The sequence below is a fragment of the Macrobrachium nipponense genome, chromosome 31, assembly GCF_015104395.2.
Source record: "Macrobrachium nipponense isolate FS-2020 chromosome 31, ASM1510439v2, whole genome shotgun sequence".
Lineage (NCBI taxonomy): Eukaryota > Metazoa > Arthropoda > Malacostraca > Decapoda > Palaemonidae > Macrobrachium > Macrobrachium nipponense.
The window spans coordinates 65,785,411-65,806,398 of record NC_061093.1 but is presented as its reverse complement, the minus strand read 5'-3'; the positions used below and the strand labels follow the sequence as shown (position 1 = coordinate 65,806,398).

The following is a 20,988-nucleotide window of genomic DNA, read 5'->3' as shown; positions in this document are numbered from 1 at the left end:
GAATTGTATATTGCCATTTTGTGGTTAATATTGCCAGTCCTCATTCTACAAATATTAAAGTAACTCAAATGACTTGAGGCGTCTATTGAAAATTAAAAATTTCATGCCGTGCTAGATTTCGTGTTTCATTTTTTTCGGGGGGTTATGACCCATTGCTGAAGGGACCAGGTAGCCATGGCCTCTTATGTTGATAATTTTAAATTGTGGCCTTTTACGTTAATAATTCTAAATTATAACGAAGATTCTTTGAGAAACAGTGCATAAAAACAGCCCACAAGTATACTTGAAAGTGGGAAGTATTAGAACGTTGCTAATCTACCACTAACCGCAAGTCTAAATGACAAAGTCAAATAAATGTCATCACCATGAATGTCCCGTCTACATCCAACGATACCAACCCACAGTGACTTATACATATGAAAGTAAATGGCCCATTTTGCGGAGAAAACATCCCCAGCAGACGGATAGGGTTCAATAACGGGGCATGTATGGGTCCGCATAGTGGCGTTCCCTTTCTGGACGACGGGTCCGCATAGTGGCGTTCCCTTTCTGGACGACGGGTCCGCATAGTGGCGTTCCCTTTCTGGACGACGGGTCCGCATAGTGACATGCCCCTTTCTGGACAACGGGTCTGCATAGTGACGTGCCCCTTTCTGGACGACGGGTCAACATAGTGACGTGCCCCTTTCTGGACGACGGGTCCGCATAGTGACGTGCCCCCTTCTGGACGACGGGTCCGCATAGTGACGTTCCCCTTTCTGGACGACGGGTCTGCATAGTGATGTGCCCCTTTCTGGACGACGTGTCTGCATAGTGATGTGCCCCTTTCTGGACGACGGGTCTGCATAGTGACGTGCCCCTTTCTGGACGACGGGTCTGCATAGTGACATGCCCCTTTCTGGACAACGGGTCTGCATAGTGACGTGCCCCTTTCTGGACGACGGGTCTGCATAGTGACGTTCCCCTTTCTGGACGACGGGTCTGCATAGTGGCGTGCCCCTTTCTGGACGACGGGTCTGCATAGTGACGTTCCCCTTTCTGGACGACGGGTCTGCATAGTGACGTTCCCCTTTCTGGACAACGGGTCTGCATAGTGACGTTCCCCTTTCTGGACGACGGGTCTGCATAGTGACGTGCCCCTTTCTGGACAACGGGTCTGCATAGTGACGTTCCCCTTTCTGGACGACGGGTCTGCATAGTGACGTGCCCCTTTCTGGACGACGGGTCTGCATAGTGACGTTCCCCTTTCTGGACGACGGGTCAACATAGTGACGTGCCCCTTTCTGGACGACGGGTCCGCATAGTAACGTGCCCCCTTCTGGATGACAGGTCCGCCCCCTTCTGGACGACGGGTCCGCATAGTGACGTTCCCCTTTCTGGACGACGGGTCCGCATAGTGACGTGCCCCTTTCTGGACAACGGGTCTGCATAGTGACTTGCCCCTTTCTGGACGATGGGTCCGCATAGTGACGTGCCCCCTTCTGGACGACAGGTCTGTGTAGTGACGTTCCCCCTTCTGGACGACGGGTCTGCATAGTGACATGTCCCTTTCTGGACGACTGGTCTGTATAGTGACGTTCCCCTTTCTGGACCCGGGTTCCCCTTTGTAAGTGACTTGGCCCTTTTCTGGACGAACTGGGTCTGTATAGTGGAAGTGCCCCCTTCTGGACGACCTTTGGTCTGCATAGGTTGACTTGCACCCTTTCTGGACAACGGGTCTGTATTGAACGTTCCCCCGTTCTGGACAACGGGTCTGTATAGTGACGTGCCCCCTTCTGGACGACTGGTCTGCATAGTGACTTGCACCTTTCTGGACGACGGGTCCGTTTAGTGACGCCCCCCTTCTGGACGACGGGTCTGCATAGTGACATTCCCTTTTCTGGACGACGGGTCTGCATAGTGACGTGCCCCATCTGGACGACGGGTCTGCATAGTGACGTGCCCCATCTGGACGACGGGTCTGCATAGTGACGTGCCCCATCTGGACGACGGGTCTGCATAGTGACGTACCCCTTTCTGGACGACAGGTCCGCATAGTGACGTTCCCCTTTATGGACGACGGGTCTGCATAGTGACGTGCCCCTTTCTGGACGACGGGTCTGCATAGTGACGTTCCCCTTTATGGACGACGGGTCTGCATAGTGACGTGCCCCCTTCTGGACGACGGGTCTGCATAGTGACGTACCCCTTTCTGGACGACAGGTCCGCATAGTGACGTGCCCGCTTCTGGAGGACGGGTCTGCATAGTTACGTTCCCCTTTCTGGACGACCGGTCCGCATTGTGACGTGCCACTTTCTGGACGACGGGTCCGCATAGGGACGTTCCCCTTTCTGGACGACGGGTCCGTATAGTGACGTTCCCCTTTCTGGACAACGGGTCTGCAGTGACGTTCCCCTTTCTGGACGATGGGTCCGCATAGCGAAGTGCCCCTTTCTGAACGATGGGTCCGTATAGTGACGTTCCCCTTTCTGGACCAAGGATCCGCATAGTGACGTGCCCCTTTCTTGACGACGGGTCTGCACAGGGACATGCCCCTTTCTGGACAGCGGGTCTGTATAGTGACGTGCCCTTTTCTGGACGACGGGTCTGCATAGTGACGTTACCCCTTTTTGGACAACGGGTCTGTATAGTGATGTGCCCCTTTCTGGAAAACAGGTCTGTATAATGACGTGCCCCTTTCTGGAAGACATGTCTGCATAGTGACATGCCCTTTTCTGGACAACGGATGTGTATAGGGATGTGCTCCTTTCTGGACAACAGGTCTGTATAGTGAAGTAAGATGGGCACACGCCGATACTGTCTACTGCAGAGTTATGTAATTGAACATCTGGCCAGTTTCGCTCTCCCAGACACCTGTCATCCAGAAAGGGGTGGAATGAAAATCTCTCTCAACCACCTGGATCCTTGAACTTATATGAGTGACTGTACTACCATGGGGACTGTTTATCAGCATCTTCTGCAGGCGATACTACCTGCTTGCATATATAAAGTAAGCCTCGCCTTGGGCTCACCGGGGGTGGGGGAGGATTAAAATGTGACCATTCACTGCAGGTCTGGTGGAGAGGGGGTGAAATCATATATATATATATATAATATATATATATATATATATATATATATATATATATATATATATATATATATATAATCACACATATCCACAGGTGAAAAATAACAGACAGGGTGTAGGTCCTGACAGGTTTCGACTTTATTTTCAAGCCATTGAAAAAGGACTGCTAAAGTGATTATAATCATATGTATATATACATATATATATATATATATATATATAGTATATATACATATATAGTATATATCTATATACTCATATTTATATTCATATTTATATGTGTGCTTCTTGTATCAGTGCTCTCTCTCTCTCTCTCTCTCTCTCTCTCTCTCTCTCTCTCTCTACACACGTATTTAATCAGCACATCAAAAGGAGGTGAAAATGAGCAGCAGAGAAAACAGAAACTCTTTGAGAATTGTCATCACTAAACAATTCTTCTTCTCTTGAATATCAACATCAGAGATAAGTTGCAGATAAGGCAGGTGTGTGATCTCTCCGTGAAAGAAGGACACAAGTACAAATTTTGCTGAAGTTTCTTCGACGCGATGGAGTTTTCTGATCAGCGTATAATGCTGTATGAGCCACGGCCCATGAAACGTTCTGCCATGGCCTGCAGGTGGCCTGTCCTATAGCGTTGCCAGACGCACGATGACGGCTAAATGTAACCTTAAATAAAATAAAAACTACTGAGGCTAGAGGGTTGCAATCTGAGAGTTTCATGCAGCGTTATACGCTTTGTAGAAAACTCGATTGTGCCGAAGGATCATAGGCACATTTTTCACTTGTTGATTTCTTTCGTCTCATGAATCTTGTCCTTCATCTTCAGTTTCCGATTTTTATCTTCAGGAATTTAAACCAAAAGGATTTAAAGACATAAGAAACGGGACACAGAATATTTGAGTGTCATTAGTAAAGAAATGATATCAAAGACGACGAAAAATTCACTCGTTGAACGATGATGATAAATCGATATATTGGCGGATGATCTGCTACTAATCTCTATTAAACTGTGGCTCGTTAAGATAATTACACTTAAAGACGACAAGCTTGTTCAGTGATTATATTATTCGAACTATTTTGGGATACTAGTACTACTATTATTATTATGTTGGCCACAAGAAGAATACTAACCCCAAAATCTACTTATTTTTGATCTAATTATTTATTTAATTGATAAATGAAATTTTAAGCAATATCCCTGAAATGGACTCCTGATGAATCATATCGGCGCAATACTCGCCAGTTGTAATAGCAGAGAGAAAGCAATTGTTAGAAAAATAGACAAGACAATTTACAAGTTAAATGCAGCTGATGCAGCAATATCTTTCAATAAAACTATTATTATTATTATTATTATTATTATTATTATTATTATTATTATTATTATTATTATTATTATTATTATTATTATCCACAGCATACCATCATTTCATAAGGGTTATTAACCACAAAGGAGGGTAACATAGAATAGAAAGGCCAAAGATCCCACAAAATACACAGGTTTTAGTTTATATAAAAACCAATACCCGTCGATTAATTGAACTGCGAAAAAATGAGAGAAGAGGCGAAACTAATATATTCTAAAATGCAAATAATTCTCACAGACAAATAGATTATAGTAGATGCACATCAACCGTGCATTTGATGTCTAGGCCCGTCCCTTACGACGCTCCTGATTGGCTGTTGATAAACCAATCACAGGGCTGGAAACTTTCAGTCTCTCGAGAGAGCCTACATAGACAGGATATATGTTCCACCTCTCTTGAGGGAAACGTCTTTCAAACGTATACCTCAGGAGAGGTGGGACATACATCCTGGCAATGTGAACTCTCTCGAGAGTTTCCAGCCCTGTGATTGGTTTATCAACAACCAATCAGCAGCGTCGTAAGGGACGGGCCTAGACATCAAATGCACGGTTGATGTGAATCTCACTCTAGGCATTATAAGTCTTGAACATCGAAAGCAGAGTAACATTTCTTGAAATGAATGTGGTGTTTTTGAAGCTGCATCACAGTTCCTGCTAAATACTCTAAAACAAGACTACCAGGAAATAGAAATGGAGGCGTTTGGAAGAGAACTGCTTCCACACAACCTTTCAATACCGAGGAAAGAACCGACATTATTTCTTTCGTGTTTTGGCTTTTGATCTCACGAGTGCGAGGCGCTGACATGCTCGACTGATCCTGGAAAATGAGGCTGGGGAAGGCGAAGGCCGCCTCGAATGCCACAGGTACTGACTGTCGTGTCTACAAACGGTCGGGAGAAGACTATTATTTTCAGGCATCTCTGCTGGGAAAAGACTTATCATTATTGTTCTTGTTTTTGAGACTCGGACATTGAAAATACGTTCATTTTTATACGTATTCTCTGGTTTCGTTTAAAAGATATATTCGTTACGATTATTATTACAGTCAAATGAGTTCTCCTCGGATAGCGATTTCGTTGAAGATGATGGCAGTCTGTGCTGCATTCCATTAACTGTGTTATTTTGAATTTTTTTGATGTTGCGTGAAGTTGCAGATTTGCATGATAACAGAGGGTTAGGACCTAGCGAGGCACTATAGTTGTAAGAGATGAATTCGGTGTGCTGGTGGCACGGGCTCATGCTTTTATAGCACCATGTAATTTTTTTTAAGTCTTTGGAGAGAAGAGACAATAGTTTTTATCATTAAGAACGAAAAGGTTCCTTAGAAAATCGACAGACAGGCGCCACCCAACAGAGGGTAGTATCTTCCTCAGCTTCAGAAATCTCTTCCTCTTCTCTGGTTTTGCTTCTGAGTGATTCAGCCTTTCTTCCTTTCAGAGTCTGAAGAAAGGTCTGACTCTCCTTGATGATTGTAATCCGGGAGCTTCAGTATTATAAGTATAACCTTCTATTTCTCAGCAAATAATTTGAGATGAGGTTCGTTAGACCCCCTACCCTTTACCTCTTTCTATTTTTCACGGAAGGTTTCCAAGACAAATTTCGAACAAGAAAGAATCGACATTAAAATAAAAAAAGTTGTGGGAAAAAATTTCTTTACCCACAAACATTTACAACAGAAGTGAAAATTGGCAAAAAATTATAGAATTTCTCATGTAAAGTCATTTGTTCGATTTTCCAAAACTCCGACAATGACCTGTTTAGAAAAAATACTTTTACGGTCAAATCTGTCAAGCAGTTGCCTCAGCTGGCCTCCAGTCAGAAAAATAAGAGACCTATGGCGGTAAAAAAATTTTTATGAAATGCTGAAGTTTGCCATATTGAAACGAATATATAGAATGAAGGTTACATTTTTCAGCGAGTTACTGTGAATGACAGATGGAGAATTCATATAACAGAAAGACGGACAAGCTTTTTCTCTAACATAAAACGCACTTTGAAAGGTCAACACAATTTCGAAAGTTGCTTTCTCATGTGGAGTGGTGTCAAAAATCCATGGAACTGAAAAGGAATAACCCAGACAAGAGGAAGTGTTTTTGTATCGTTTGCTCTGCCAGCCACAATTTATGTAAGAGTCTCGGCGCAGAATACCAGATGCGTGAGTGGGTCCCTGTGGAGTTCGGTCTAGAGATTTGGGCAAAACGTTTGGAATTTTGGCTGTTTCTCCATTAGAGAACTGGAGCTTCTCAGAACTTTCCCCTTTGGCACATTTCAAGAAAAACAAGTCATCGCCGACACGACCGTAACTCAAAAAATGACCCAGGTTCACATTTTAGTATTCTATAAGATATGTTTTAATCTATTACAAAATAAAATTTCACAAAATTTTTTAGTTGCACAGGTCACTGCCAACCTTTGGAAGGAATATAGTCCTCTTACCATACGCAACCTTTCTCCGTTATGAGGCAGAGCTTTCATTCCCTTACTTTCTTTGAGCTTTCTTGCCTTCCTTGCCCTCTACAGGCATGGGATATAAAATTTATTAGTTTCCCCCGTCACACCAGCTCACCAGTTAAAAGAATCACATTTCTACTGGATTCTTTTTGTAAGTTATGGTTAGTGACCTTATGCCGTAACTCTCTCTCTGCTCTATCTCGGGCCTCTACTCTCTACTTCGGCCATCTCATCTCTCTCGCCTCTCTCTCTCTCTCTCTCTATGTGCTACTTCGTTTCTTTGGTAATGTGGATGTGAATACTACTTTGCTGCACTTGGTGTTTACAAGTTCTCAAAGGGCTGACGTCTACAGATTTAATTATTTAATTGAGACCATGTCCATTCTCTATCTCTCTCTCTCTCTCTCTCTCTCTCTCTCTCTCTCTCTCTCTCTCTCTCTCTCACACACACAAACACAGATAGTGGTACTGCGATCAATTAACAAAAGACCAGACCCGTGTCGATAAAGGGACGAGAAAGAAATAATTAGGCCTTGTTGGCATAAGTAGTGAATTAAGTCCCTAACTGGTATTCCACTGCCGTTATTCGCTGCTGCTGCCGATAAGAAGAGAGGAAGTGAGGAGGAAATACACTAATAAACAAATATATACCACTAGATTATAATAAGTAACGAGAGGATCATCTAAGTATGATGACTTATTCCATAGACCTCAGTCATTAAATCGATAAGGGTCTGGAAGTCCCTTCAATATTCTGTTGACTAAGAACGCCAAGATTCCAGTCACTTCAAGGGCCGAGGAGGAAGGAGAGTTGTCCTTGAACAACTTGGAAGGTGTTTTGATGGCGCTTCTCGCTGGAACAGGTCTGGCTTCCATTACCGGTGTCTCTGGAAGTTCGTCTGGAAAGCAGGAAAACTCCCCTGTTTGAGGTGTGAGTTGTTTCTGGAGAAATTTTTTTCTTTTTTTAATATATTCATTCCCTGTCAAGCCTTCTTCCGTTATTAGTGATATTATGTTCATCAAGTAGGTTTTTAGTTTTTTTTTTTTTTTTTTTTTTTTTTGCCTCTATGCGTTCATTTGTTGTTTGTGTGTGTCTTAGCTTCTTGATAGAACTTCTGGAAAATGGCCGCGCGACATGTTTTTTTTGTTTTTTTTCAAATTTTGGTTGGGGGGTGGGGGAGAAGAAAATTTTTGGAGGTAACTTTTGGAGGTAGATTACTCACTTTTTTTTTTTTCTTTGTTTACGCTCGGGTTCCGGACCCCTACGCAGCATCTCTATAGATTTTGGTAACCAAATCTGTTATTATTAGTTCTGCAAAAAAGGCTTGGCTTGAGGTCTTACGCCCTCTTAACCTGCGAGACTTCACTTGGATCCTTATAAGTAAGTTTTTTATCGCAAACTTACTATGTTGACGTTGGGTAACATATGTGCATACTAGGTTAATTTTTCCCCTATTATTATCATCGTTGGTTCGCTTTTTGAAGATGCCTCGAAAACCAAAGTCAACAGAAAGATGTTCTGGTTTCTTATTCTTCTTTTTTTTTTTTTTTTTTTTTTTTTGCTGTGTGCATCTTGAAAAAAAATTACTTCCAACTCCAAAATATTAAAGGAAACGGAACTTCAAAAAAATACTTTAATAAAGTGTTGGGTTCTACTTACTGGGTTTCTCATTTTCTCCACTTAAAAGTTTTTCACAAGATCTTAAAATTAAACGTTTCAAATTTCGCCTGATACAACAGAAAGACACTTGAAATGAATTATAATCTATTTAACTGAACCGTTCGTGTGGGAGTGACGCAAGTATTCTCGTTCATCTAGTTCGTAATGATTTTACCAGCCAGCTATCGGGAAAATCCTGGACTTTCCTTAAAGGTGCGTCCACACGGTCGAACAATGTCCGACGGACAAACATTGTTACCAAATAACAATTATCTGCCCGTCTTTGCCTTGTGAGCAGAATAAAAACACTGGTATACAACCTCATCTGGTACCACTGTTTGTTGCCAGATCTACTTCCATCGTTTCCCTGCTTTTGACGTCATCCTGCTTCGCCTATGATATGGTAACAATGTGTGTCCGTCGGACATTCTTCGACCGTGTGGACGCACCTTTACACGACCAACCGTCTTTGATAGACCAGAACGAAAAAGGAAATAACCAAAAAGAAAGATGAAAGTTGCTAATAATGAAAATAATTATCATTCTTGGCGCTGTCTCGAGACCTCGGGGGAAGACTCCTATTCACAAGTAATGAGCATTAAAAGTCGAGTCCAGTCTTTTCGGAGAATTCATTCGCTATTCTATTAATATAGATTATTTCCGTGGGAAGACTTCTTGGAAGGATCCTGAGAAGAAAGTGTAAGTAACAAAAGGTTTAGATGTGGAGAAGAGAGTTGGCTTCAATGTAACTCAGATGTAGAACTGAGAACATGGAAATGAGCCTTGGTTGTACACAGCGTCAAATTAATGTCATTTGGTTATGACAGAAAATGAACTTTAGACATCAAGTGGGTGAACGTTCTGAAACTTGAATATAACATATTGGTAGATGAAATAGAATTGCAAAAAGAGGAAATAAAGTTAATCTTTAGACATCAAGAGGATGAACGTTCTGAAACTTAAATGTAACATTTTGGTAGATGAAATAGAATTGTAAAAGACGAAATGAATGTTAATTGTAAGAAGCGTAACCCTGACGAATCAGATATGAAATGGAAACAGCTGAATTCATTGAAGATGCCGGAATATTAATGATACTTAAACTAAAAAAGATACAAATAAAAAAATAAGTGAAAGAACAGAGTGAGATGGTTGTGAGTGAAAGCAATAGACTTACCCTCGCAATTTCTGAGCACAAGAAGAGTCAGCGGCATCGTTGAGGTTCACAAAAGAAAATTAATGAAATCATTTAAATTATTCATGAAATTCCAAGACAAAGATGGCCATGAGCTGGATGTAAAGGTCGCAGATTTAAGATCTTAATTAACTTTCACATTATGCATCTGGTCATTTGTTTCCGCTGACTATCAACTGGACAGAGATTTCTCATTCACCTCTGTCCTTATTTTACTTTTGTTCTTGTTTATATTCTGAAACATTATTTCGTGCATTATTCGTTTGTTTGTGCAAAGGTTTGCTCGTGAGAGGTCTGAAGAGAGGACGACGCACATTCTAAATTCTGTTAAGAAATAGAACAAAGGACTTAACTTTTCATTAGCGTAATTTTTGCATAAATCGTATAGCTATTACTGGTCTTGGTTCTCTTTGTGGTATAAGTTATTATTATTATTATTAATTATTATTATTTTTTTTTTATTTATTTTTATTATTATTATTATTATTATTTTATATATTATTTTATTATTTATTATTATTATTTATTATTATTATTATTATTAACAAATTATTGCGTTCCATATAAGGTCACAAGCTTCCCATAGAGTTTACAAAATTGCGCGGAAATACTCTTGCAACAAATTATCATAGGATAGCTTTCCTCTTGAAGTTTTCCTTATTTACCTCTCTCTCTCTCTCTCTCTCTCTCTCTCTCTCTCTCTCTCTCTCTCTCTCTCTCTCTCTCTCTCTCAAGAGATACCAGTGATCAAACTGATGAGAGATTTTTTTTTATCAACGTTGCCTCAGCCGTTTTATAAAATGTTCTCTAGTTATTATTACTATTTTATTGTTGATGTCACGCAACAAAATATGCTTCATATATTTCGTTACTGATGCCTGACAGTTGGTAAAAGAGCTGATAAGGTAATCTTTTGAAGAAACGTTTGTGGGATCTATCTATCTATCTATCTATCTATCTATATATCTATCTATCTATCTATCTATCTATCTATCTATCTATCTATCTATCTAACTATATATCCATCTACCTATCTATCTGTATCTATCTATCTATCTATCTATCTATCTATCTATCTATCTATCTATCTGTATATATGTAAGATTTGAAAATAAATAAAATAAGTGAGAAAATATTAGTAAGGCCTCTGGATATCTTCTTGTATTATGAATAAGACTATAGAAGCGATCACGCTGCTCATTATATATCTACAGTACGAATACCTACAATAAAACGGCAATTTCCATCTATCCGTGCAGAGATATACGTAAAGGAATAAAGAAATCTACGTAAGTTTTCTTCAGAAATCAAGCTCTGTTCATCACAATATGAAATTTTAAAAAATTCTGCTACTGGTAGAGAGAGAGAGAGAGAGAGAGAGAGAGAGAGAGAGAGAGGAGAGAGGGGAGAGAGAGACGGGAGCGAGAGAGAGAGAGAGAGACGAGAGATAGAGAGGAGAGAGAGGAGGAGATGAGAGAAGGACCGAGAGAGAGGAAGAGAGGGAAGAGAGAAAAGATTGTATCAAGCGACTCCGTCAAAGTCTAGACCTGAAGAGATATTCGGGTGACTGGTTGGCTGATATAATCAATCGTCATTAACGGTGACCTAGGACAAAGTCAATCAACTCCAGGTCTATAATGAGAGCTGTAATTGACGGGTGTCTGCTGACCCGGAAATGGCATCTGCGACGACGCATTAGCGAACAATCAACCAGGGCTGAGAAAGGACGACCTTCTGAAGGGAATTTATTGGTATTGTCAGTGTAGCAATCTCTGATACGAGACGATAGCATTTTACTCTAAATTTGCAATTAACCTATGAAATGAGACGTGGGTATTTCACTAAGTTTGCAATGAATCTCTGAAATTTACTAAATTTGTAATGAATCTCGGAAATGAGACGATAGCATTTTACTCTAAATTTGCAATGAATCTCTGAAATGATTCTATAGCATTTTACTCTAAATTTGCAATGAATCTCTGAAAAGAGACGATAGCATTTTACTCTAAATTTGCAATGAATCTCTGAAATGATTCTATAGCATTTTACTCTAAATTTGCAATGAATCTCTGAAATGATTCTATAGCATTTTACTCTAAATTTGCAATGAATCTCTGAAATGAGACGATATCATTTTACTCTAAATTTGCAATGAATCTCTGAAATGATTCTATAGCATTTTACTCTAAATTTGCAATGAATCTCTGAAATGAGACAATAGCATTTTTCTCTAAATTTGCAATGAATCTCGGAAATGATTCGATAGCATTTTACACTAAATTTGCAATGAATCTCGGAAATAAGACGATAGCATTTTACTAAATTTGCAGTTACATTGTACTGCTGATAAATCGAAGGCGTACAATCTGCTTCATATTTGTATTAGTCAACTACATTCTGCACTTTGAGAAAAGTAGGTAAGACATTAATAATGGTAAAAAAAAAAGGAGGGGGGCTTTTGTTTTGATCCTATACGCTGTAAATGAAAACACACTGGTGTGATAGATGAATCTGCTTGGAATATAATTAGTAAAAATCTTAATATCACTATAAAGGCAACTTGGCGAAGTTTACTGTGGGGGAAAGAAACTTGCAACTCTTTATCATTTTTAGGCTTAATTATCATTAGGGAAGATATCGGTATCACACCAGCATTCAGAGTTGTTGTTGTTTTATATTGGGATGGCCTTTTGCCAGCACGGGCTCTTGCTCATAGAGCAGCCCGTAAAATAATGCATTCATGGTCAAAATACTTTTACAAGGTTGGGCAACAATTTCTATAGTTCGTATAATCATCATTTTAAGTTGAATTCTCTCTCTCTTTGCCCCTCCTCCGCGGGGCTTATTCTTTAACTTCCAGCTAGGCAGCCTTCCATGAAGAAGTACACAATTCTTGGCTAACTTTCCCAGCAACATTATTGCTTTCCATCCCGCTATTTCCACACAGTACTTAACAAACTTTTAAACACAAAAACGAAACATCCTATTACCCTGTGTCGCTCCCAAATCAAGCATTTCTGCCAAGTGCCTTTTCCTATGTGACAATAGTTTCAAAAAGAGATGTATGAATTGAATCAATCATGAACTGCCAACTTCAAATCTGAATTGGATCCAACGAAGTCCTCTAAATATAAGTTTTTATTTTCGCCCTGTCTTAAATTGGTCACTTTTTATCTTTTTCCTTGGTGCGTGTTTCTTTCAAGTTCCGTTTGTATTTTTTAATTTTTGCAATTGTAAATTTAGCAAAAAATTATAAAATCTAAGCTATTCTGGAGTATAAATGGCGTTTTAAGTATTTAGATTCTGTAAGCATTTTCATCAACGATGTAACATAGTAGACGTTTTGCATGATACGTCCAAATTTTGAAAAGCATCAAGAACCGGATGCTCACCTGAGTATCAGGACTCCAAGACCCCTCAGGTAGTGTTACAACTTTCTTAATTGATTTAACTTTATTTGTTCTTTCATCTTCAGTTTACTGAATTTCTTTTCTCGGGGATCTTTTTCGCTTTTGCCATTTTTCACAATGCGGGGGCATTGCGTTTCTTGGAAGCTGCCTCTGAAAGTTTAAGGGCTTATAGTTGTTTGTTCCTTCTTAATGGGCGCACGTTTTGACCAACAGTTATAATAATAATAATAATAATAATAATAATAATAATAATAATAATAATAATAATAATAATATAATGATTGAAAAAGAAACCCACAAATTCAATTTGTATCTTGTTTACTTCTAAGTATTTACATTTAGTTTTACTCCACACTCGAGTACTTTCAGGCCCTTCTGTGGCCCATTCTCAAGAGATGTTGGGATGTTAGCCTGGGTCAAGGCCCAGCAGTCTTCTGGAACTTCTTCTCGTTGTGCTGTCATTTATGCGATGGCTGTTCTGGTTTTCTTGAGAGTTGCCAATCCCCTCTTGTCGCTCTGATATCCTGAGCTGATGGTCAATGGGATTCACCCTTGTGGTAAGGGTGTGGTCACCGTAAGTCTGTTGGGCAGGAAACCTAATCTCCAGGTCAGCAGGGTCAATCTTAGCTTCTTTTAATATCAAAGCTCGGCTTATGGGATCTTCTGAGGTAAAACCTTTGTTTCCTTCAATTACTTTGATCTCTCTGATAAGCGCACCTTCTACTACCCTCCTGTGACTAATTTTGTTGCGTTTGTATATAAGCCTACTGTTTTTGAAATCCATCCTATGGTCATTTTCCCAACAATGTCTAGCTATAGCACTCCCCTGAGAGTTAAGCTGTACTGCCCTTCTATGTTCTTGGACTCTAGTCCTTATTCCCCTACCTGATTCCCCCACATATCTGTCTCTCATCTAGAAACTTTTCTAGATGAGCTCAATAAGTTTGATAACAATATCCAGTTCACTTTAGAGAAAAGTAACAATAATAAACTGCCCTTTTTAGACATACTCATAGAAAGAAAAGAAACAGGATATGAATTCAGCACATATAGAAAGCCCACACATACTAACTCATATATTCATTTCTTCTCTTTTCATAGTCATGATATAAAAATAGGGGTTCTAACAGGTTTATTTCTTAGGGCAATGAGAACGTGTGACCCTTGCAAGATAGAGCAAGAAATAAATTACATCGATAAAAGCTTCGATGCATTAGCATACCCGGAATGGTTCAGAAAAAGGGCACTCACCAAAGCTAGAAAAATATTTTACAGAGCGAATGTAGAGAGTACATGGAATAAAGAAAACAAGAAAATAGTTGCCCTCCCTTTTATGCCTAAAATGAAACAAATCACTTCAAAAATGAAAGAAAGTCAATATAAATTTGTATATACCTTTGATAATACCTTAAAAAACAAAGTATGTAAAAATAAATTGGAAGGAGAAGACAGTAATACAGATGATGTAGCGGGGGTGTACATAATCAATTGCAATAATTGTGGAGACAGATATGTGGGGGAATCAGGTAGGGGAATAAGGACTAGAGTCCAAGAACATAGAAGGGCAGTACAGCTTAACTCTCAGGGGAGTGCTATAGCTAGACATTGTTGGGAAAATGACCATAGGATGGATTTCAAAAACAGTAGGCTTATATACAAAAGCAACAAAATTAGTCACAGGAGGGTAGTAGAAGGTGCGCTTATCAGAGAGATCAAAGTAATTGAAGGAAACAAAGGTTTTACCTCAGAAGATCCCATAAGCCGAGCTTTGATATTAAAAGAAGCTAAGATTGACCCTGCTGACCTGGAGATTAGGTTTCCTGCCCAACAGACTTACGGTGACCACACCCTTACCACAAGGGTGAATCCCATTGACCATCAGCTCAGGATATCAGAGCGACAAGAGGGGATTGGCAACTCTCAAGAAAACCAGAACAGCCATCGCATAAATGACAGCACAACGAGAAGAAGTTCCAGAAGACTGCTGGGCCTTGACCCAGGCTAACATCCCAACATCTCTTGAGAATGGGCCACAGAAGGGCCTGAAAGTACTCGAGTGTGGAGTAAAACTAAATGTAAATACTTAGAAGTAAACAAGATACAAATTGAATTTGTGGGTTTCTTTTTCAATCTTCAGAAGAAAACTGAAAGAAGTTTTTGTTTGGTTAATAATAATAATAATAATAATAAGATTAGTAGCAGAACTGATGGGGGTTTGAACACCAACACCACCAGCACAACCAACCCAACAGAAACCAAAACAGCAACCTCCTTGGAAAAGGAGCCTTGAAAAGCAAATCATGGTGATGAGATCTGACTTGAGTAAACTGAAAGAGATGGCAGAAAAAAAGGCTAAGAAGCAAGAAAACAAGGGAGGAACTCAACGAGAAATACAAAGTACAAGAGAGGGGACTAAACAACACAATAGAAGATGTAAAACAGAGGCTTAAGTCCAAAGCACATAAGTTCCAACGGTACATGAACAGGAATAAGGGATACCAACAGAACAAACTATTCGGAACCAACCAGAAAAGACTATACAGCCAACTAAGAGGGGAAGACAACCACCAAGAAATTCCTGAAGCCGAACCAAGTAAGAGACTCTGGGAAAACATATGGAGCAATCCGGTATCACACGACAAACATGCAACATGGCTCCAGGAAGTCAAGGAAGATGAAACAGGGAGAATAAAACAAAGATTCACAGAGATCACGACAGACACCGTCAAACACCAACTAAAGAAAATTCCAAACTGGAAAGCCCCAGGTCCCTATGAAGTCCATGGATACTGGCTCAAAAACTTCAAGGCCCTACACCCACGAATAGCAGAACAACTCCAGCATTGTATCTCAAATCACCATGCACCCAAATGGATGACCACAGGAAGAACATCCTTAGTACAAAAAGACAAGAGTAAGGGAAATATAGCCAGTAACTACAGGGCTTTCACCTGCCTACCAATAATGTGGAAGTTACTAACAGGTATCATCAGTGAAAGGCTATACAATTACCTAGAGGAGACAAACACCATCCCCCACCAACTGAAAGGCTGCAGAAGGAAGAGTAGGGGCACGAAAGACCAGCTCCTGATAGACAAAATGGTAATGAAGAACAGTAGGAGAAGGAAAACCAACCTAAGCATGGCATGGATAGACTATAAGAAAGCCTTCGACATGATACCACACACATGGCTAATAGAATGCCTGAAAATATATGGGGCAGAGGAAAACACCATCAGCTTCCTCAAAAATACAATGCGCAACTGGAATACAATACTTACAAGCAGTGGAATAAGACTAGCAGAGGTTAATATCAGGAGAGGGATCTTCCAGGGCGACTCGCTGTCCCCACTACTCTTCGTAGTAGCCATGATTCCCATGACAAAAGTACTACAGAAGATGGATGCCGGGTACCAACTCAAGAAAAGAGGCAACAGAATCAACCATCTGATGTTCATGGACGACATCAAGCTGTATGGTAAGAGCATCAAGGAAATAGATACCCTAATCCAGACTGTAAGGATTGTATCTGGGGACATCAGGATGGAGTTTGGAATAGAAAAATGCGCCTTAGTCAACATACAAAAAGGCAAAGTAATGAGAACTGAAGGGAAAAAGCTACCAGATGGGAGCAACATCAAACACTTAGATGAGACTGGATACAAATACCTGGGAATAATGGAAGGAGGGGATATAAAACACCAAGAGATGAAGGACACGATCAGGAAAGAATATATGCAGAGACTCAAGGCGATACTCAAGTCAAAACTCAACGCCGGAAATATGATAAAAGCCATAAACACATGGGCAGTGCCAGTAATCAGATACAGCGCAGGAATAGTGGAATGGACGAAGGCAGAACTCCGCAGCATAGATCAGAAAACCAGGAAACATATGACAATACACAAAGCACTACACCCAAGAGCAAATACGGACAGACTATACATAACTCGAAAGGAAGGAGGGAGGGGACTACTAAGTATAGAGGATTGCGTCAACATCGAGAACAGAGCACTGGGGCAATATCTGAAAACCAGTGAAAACGAGTGGCTAAAGAGTGCATGGGAAGAAGGACTAATAAAAGTAGACGAAGATCCAGAAATATACAGAGACAGGAGAATGACAAACAGAACAGAGGACTGGCACAACAAACCAATGCACGGACAATACATGAGACAGACTAAAGAACTGGCCAGCGATGATAATTGGCAATGGCTACAGAGGGAAGAGCTAAAGAAGGAAAGGAAACTGAAGGAATGATAACAGCGGCACAAGATCAGGCCCTAAGAACCAGATATGTTCAAAGAACGATAGACGGAAATAACATCTCTCCCATATGTAGGAAGTGCTATACGAAAAATGAGACCATAAACCTCATAGCAAGCGAATGTCCGGCACTTGCACAGAACCAGTACAAAAAAGAGGCATGATTCAGTGTGCAAGAAACATCAGCTACCTTGCAGTAATAAGTGGTACGAGCACCAACCTGAGGGAGCGATATAAAACGATCAGGCAAAGATCATCTGGGACTATGGTATCAGAACGGATAGGGTGATACGTGCAAATAGACCAGACGTGACGTTGATTAACAAAGTCAAGAAGAAAGTATCACTCATTGATGTCGCAATACCATGGGATACCAGAGTTGAAGAGAAAGAGAGGGAAAAAATGGATAAGTATCAAGATCTGAAATAGAAATAAGAAGGATATGGGATATGCCAGTGGAAATTGCACCCATAATCATAGGAACACTAGGCACAATCCCAAGATCCCTGAAAAGGAATCTAGAAAAACTAGAGGCTGAAGTAGCTCCAGGACTCATGCAGAAGAGTGTGATCCTAGAAACGGCGCACATAGTAAGAAAAGTGATGGACTCCTAAGGAGGCAGGTTGCAACCCGGAACCCACACTATAAAATACAACCCAGTCGAATTGGAGGACTGTGATACAGCAAAAAAATAAAAAAAGAATAAAAAGAAATAATAATAATAATAAAATATTTTTTTTATTTCTTGGGAACCAAGATATTCTGACTATTAAACAGATATGCTCATAATAATAATAATAATAATAATAATAATAATAATAATAATAATAATAATAATAATAATAATAATATATGGTAACCAATTTAATTTTCAAAGTATGTCAACCTATTTCCACAAATGGCTATACCGAGAACGAACAAATAATATAATTACGTTCAAGCTTTAACTCCCTAAAGAGCGAGAACGAGCCTGGCCATCTCTCTTTTCTCTCTATATATAACTCCACCATGTGGGCGAAATGACAGCTGTGCGGGAGAAATTACTGTGTGGGCGAAATGACTCCAAAGTGCGGGCGAAATGACAACCGTGTGGGCGAAATGACTCTACAGTGTGGGCGAAATGACTCAGTGTGGGAGAAATGACAACCATGTGGGCGAAATGATTATTACTCTCTCATATTACTTTTATCGAATTTCTTACGCCAATTGCTTGCATAAAATTAATCTTTCTGTGTTTTTTTTTCTTCTATATTTTAGTAGGATACTCCAGTATTTTCTTGTGAATGGTTAGTATCTTCATCTCTTTAAATTTCATTATTTTCTGTCAGCATCTTTGTATTGTATTCCACCAATACTTTTCTTTTACCGACAAATCTAACTTTAATTTTCTTCTGAATGTTCTTATACCATTTGTGACTATTTAGCCAAGGTATCTGTGAGGTGTGGACAAAGAGGCAGGTAGAAGTGTACTGATCTTTATTATGTTGTTGTTTTTGATTTAGCTGACCTTGTGTCAGCACGGGCTCTTGCTCACAGAGCAGCCCGTAACCCCTTTATTACAGGTAAGGGAAATTCAAATATACAGCATGCGGGCGGAAATGTGGTATCCGACCCGCAAGAGAGTAAAAGTGGGTCGGCGAGAGCTGATTTGTGTTTCTTGCGAGACATATAATATAGAATATAAAAGTACATAAAATATGATCTTATAAGATATATACATTGGCAGAAAGCCCGCTGAACGCTCTCGAGGAGGGAAGTAAGAACAATGCGATTGTAGAATTATATACAGAGAAAATTGCAATAAGGCGTTTTCCTTACAAATACTCCCCCCCAAGACAATAATTAGGGCGTAATTGTTGGATGATTTCTTAGTACTTCTGATCATTACTCGCGGAAGCGAGCAGGCCGGTGGAGGCGGCCTCGGGTGCGCGAGACCAGCTGCTGTGGTAGATACTCGGCCTCGGAGTCCTCGGGGATTTTAGGGGACGGGATGCCTCCCCTGAGGTGACCCTCGGGGGGTTCGACCGTCTTCAAAGGGCGGCCGCGGCTACGACTGGATGGTTTGGCGATCAATGGAGTCGCTTCTTTCCGAGGAAGAGTGAGGTGCCCTATGAAATCTGAGTCGGCGTACTCTTCATCCATAAGGAAAGCTGGTTTCAGTCGGTCGATCGTGACTCAGTCCTCACGACCATGTATGGATATGGAGTACGCCTTGTCGGTGCGTCGGAGGACGCGGAAGGGGCCTCGGTAGGGTCTCGTTAGTGGTGGGCGGCGGGCGTCGTCCCTGATGAAGACGTGTTTGCAGGACGATAGGGCCTTCGGGAGGAAGTGTTTGGTTCTGTCAGAGAAGGTCTTGATGCAGGGCGTGAATTTTCCGGCGGATTCCCGAGGTCTGGTGATGGACACGTCTGCAGTGTCAGCATTGGTCGGGAAGAACTCGCCTGGGACTGTCAATGGTTCCCCGTATACCTTCTCCGCAGGTGATGCTTCGCCGTTCGCCCGAGGGGCGGTCCTGAGGCCGAGGAAGACCCACGGTAGTTGGCTCTTCCAATCCTCGCCGGTGCAGCGTGCCATTAGGGAAGCCTTGAGCGATCAGTGGACCCTCTCCACCATGCCATTAGCCGCCGGGTTGTAGGCAGTGGTGGCGTGTAGCGATATCCCCATCAGGCGGGTCAGGGCGGTCCACAACTCTGACAGGAAAACGTGTCCGTTGTTATCTCATCTGGCACTCCGAATCAACCGATCCAGCTTCGGCGCACGCTTTGGTGGTTGCCTCCGACATCGGCGTCGCCTCAGGCCATCTGGTGGAGCGATCGATTATCGTCAGGAGGTATCTGGCGCCTTCCGTCGGGGGCAGGGGACCCACGACGTCTAAGTGAATGTGGCCGAATCTTTGTTTCGGCTGCAGGAATTCCCCCACACCCGATTCTGTGTGCCAACTTACTTTACTTGTATGGCAAGGAACGCAGGTCCTGGCCCACTCGAGGGAGTCCTTCCGAATTCCGTGCCAGACGAACTTCTCCGTCAGGAGGCGTATCGTCGTCCGGCCCGAGGGGTGCGAGAGTCCACGTATGACGTCTAATACGGCTCTCCTTCGGGAGGCTGGAATCAGCGGGCATGGGCAACCCGTGCTGATGTCGCAGAGGAGCGTCGTGCCCGCAGGTCCGACGGGCACATCCTCCCACTTGAGGGCGGTGATAGCTGTGCGATATGCGGCAGTCTCCGGGTCGGCGGCCTGTTCTCGGGCGAGGTCTTCGTAATTGATCCCGAGGTGCACAGCATTGTTCTCTATCCTCGAGAGGGCGTCCGCCACGGGGTTCTTCTCGCCAGGAACGTAATGGATGGTGCAGCCGAACTCAGCGATGGCTGCCAGGTGCCTCTGTTGTCTTGCTGACCAGGCGTGCACCAAGGGGCGGTGGTCTGTCCTGATAGTGAAGGGGGCGCCCTCGAAGAGGTAGTGGAAGTGGCGCACTGCTCGGTACACAGCCAGGAGCTCACGGTCGAATGTGCCGTATTTCGTCTTGGCGGTTGACAGATTTTTACTGTAGAAGGCGAGTGGCTGGGACCCA

At 41.6% G+C, this 20,988-nt stretch overlaps 1 protein-coding gene across 1 annotated transcript; it reads right to left on the bottom strand.

The window, feature by feature from the left end:
- Window positions 1-346: 346 nt before the first annotated feature.
- LOC135206890 (repetin-like) lies at window positions 347-1,981 on the bottom strand. Its single transcript, XM_064238369.1, has one exon. The coding sequence runs from the start codon at window positions 1,979-1,981 to the stop codon at window positions 347-349; it is 1,635 nt and encodes a 544-aa protein (XP_064094439.1).
- Window positions 1,982-20,988: the final 19,007 nt, after the last annotated feature.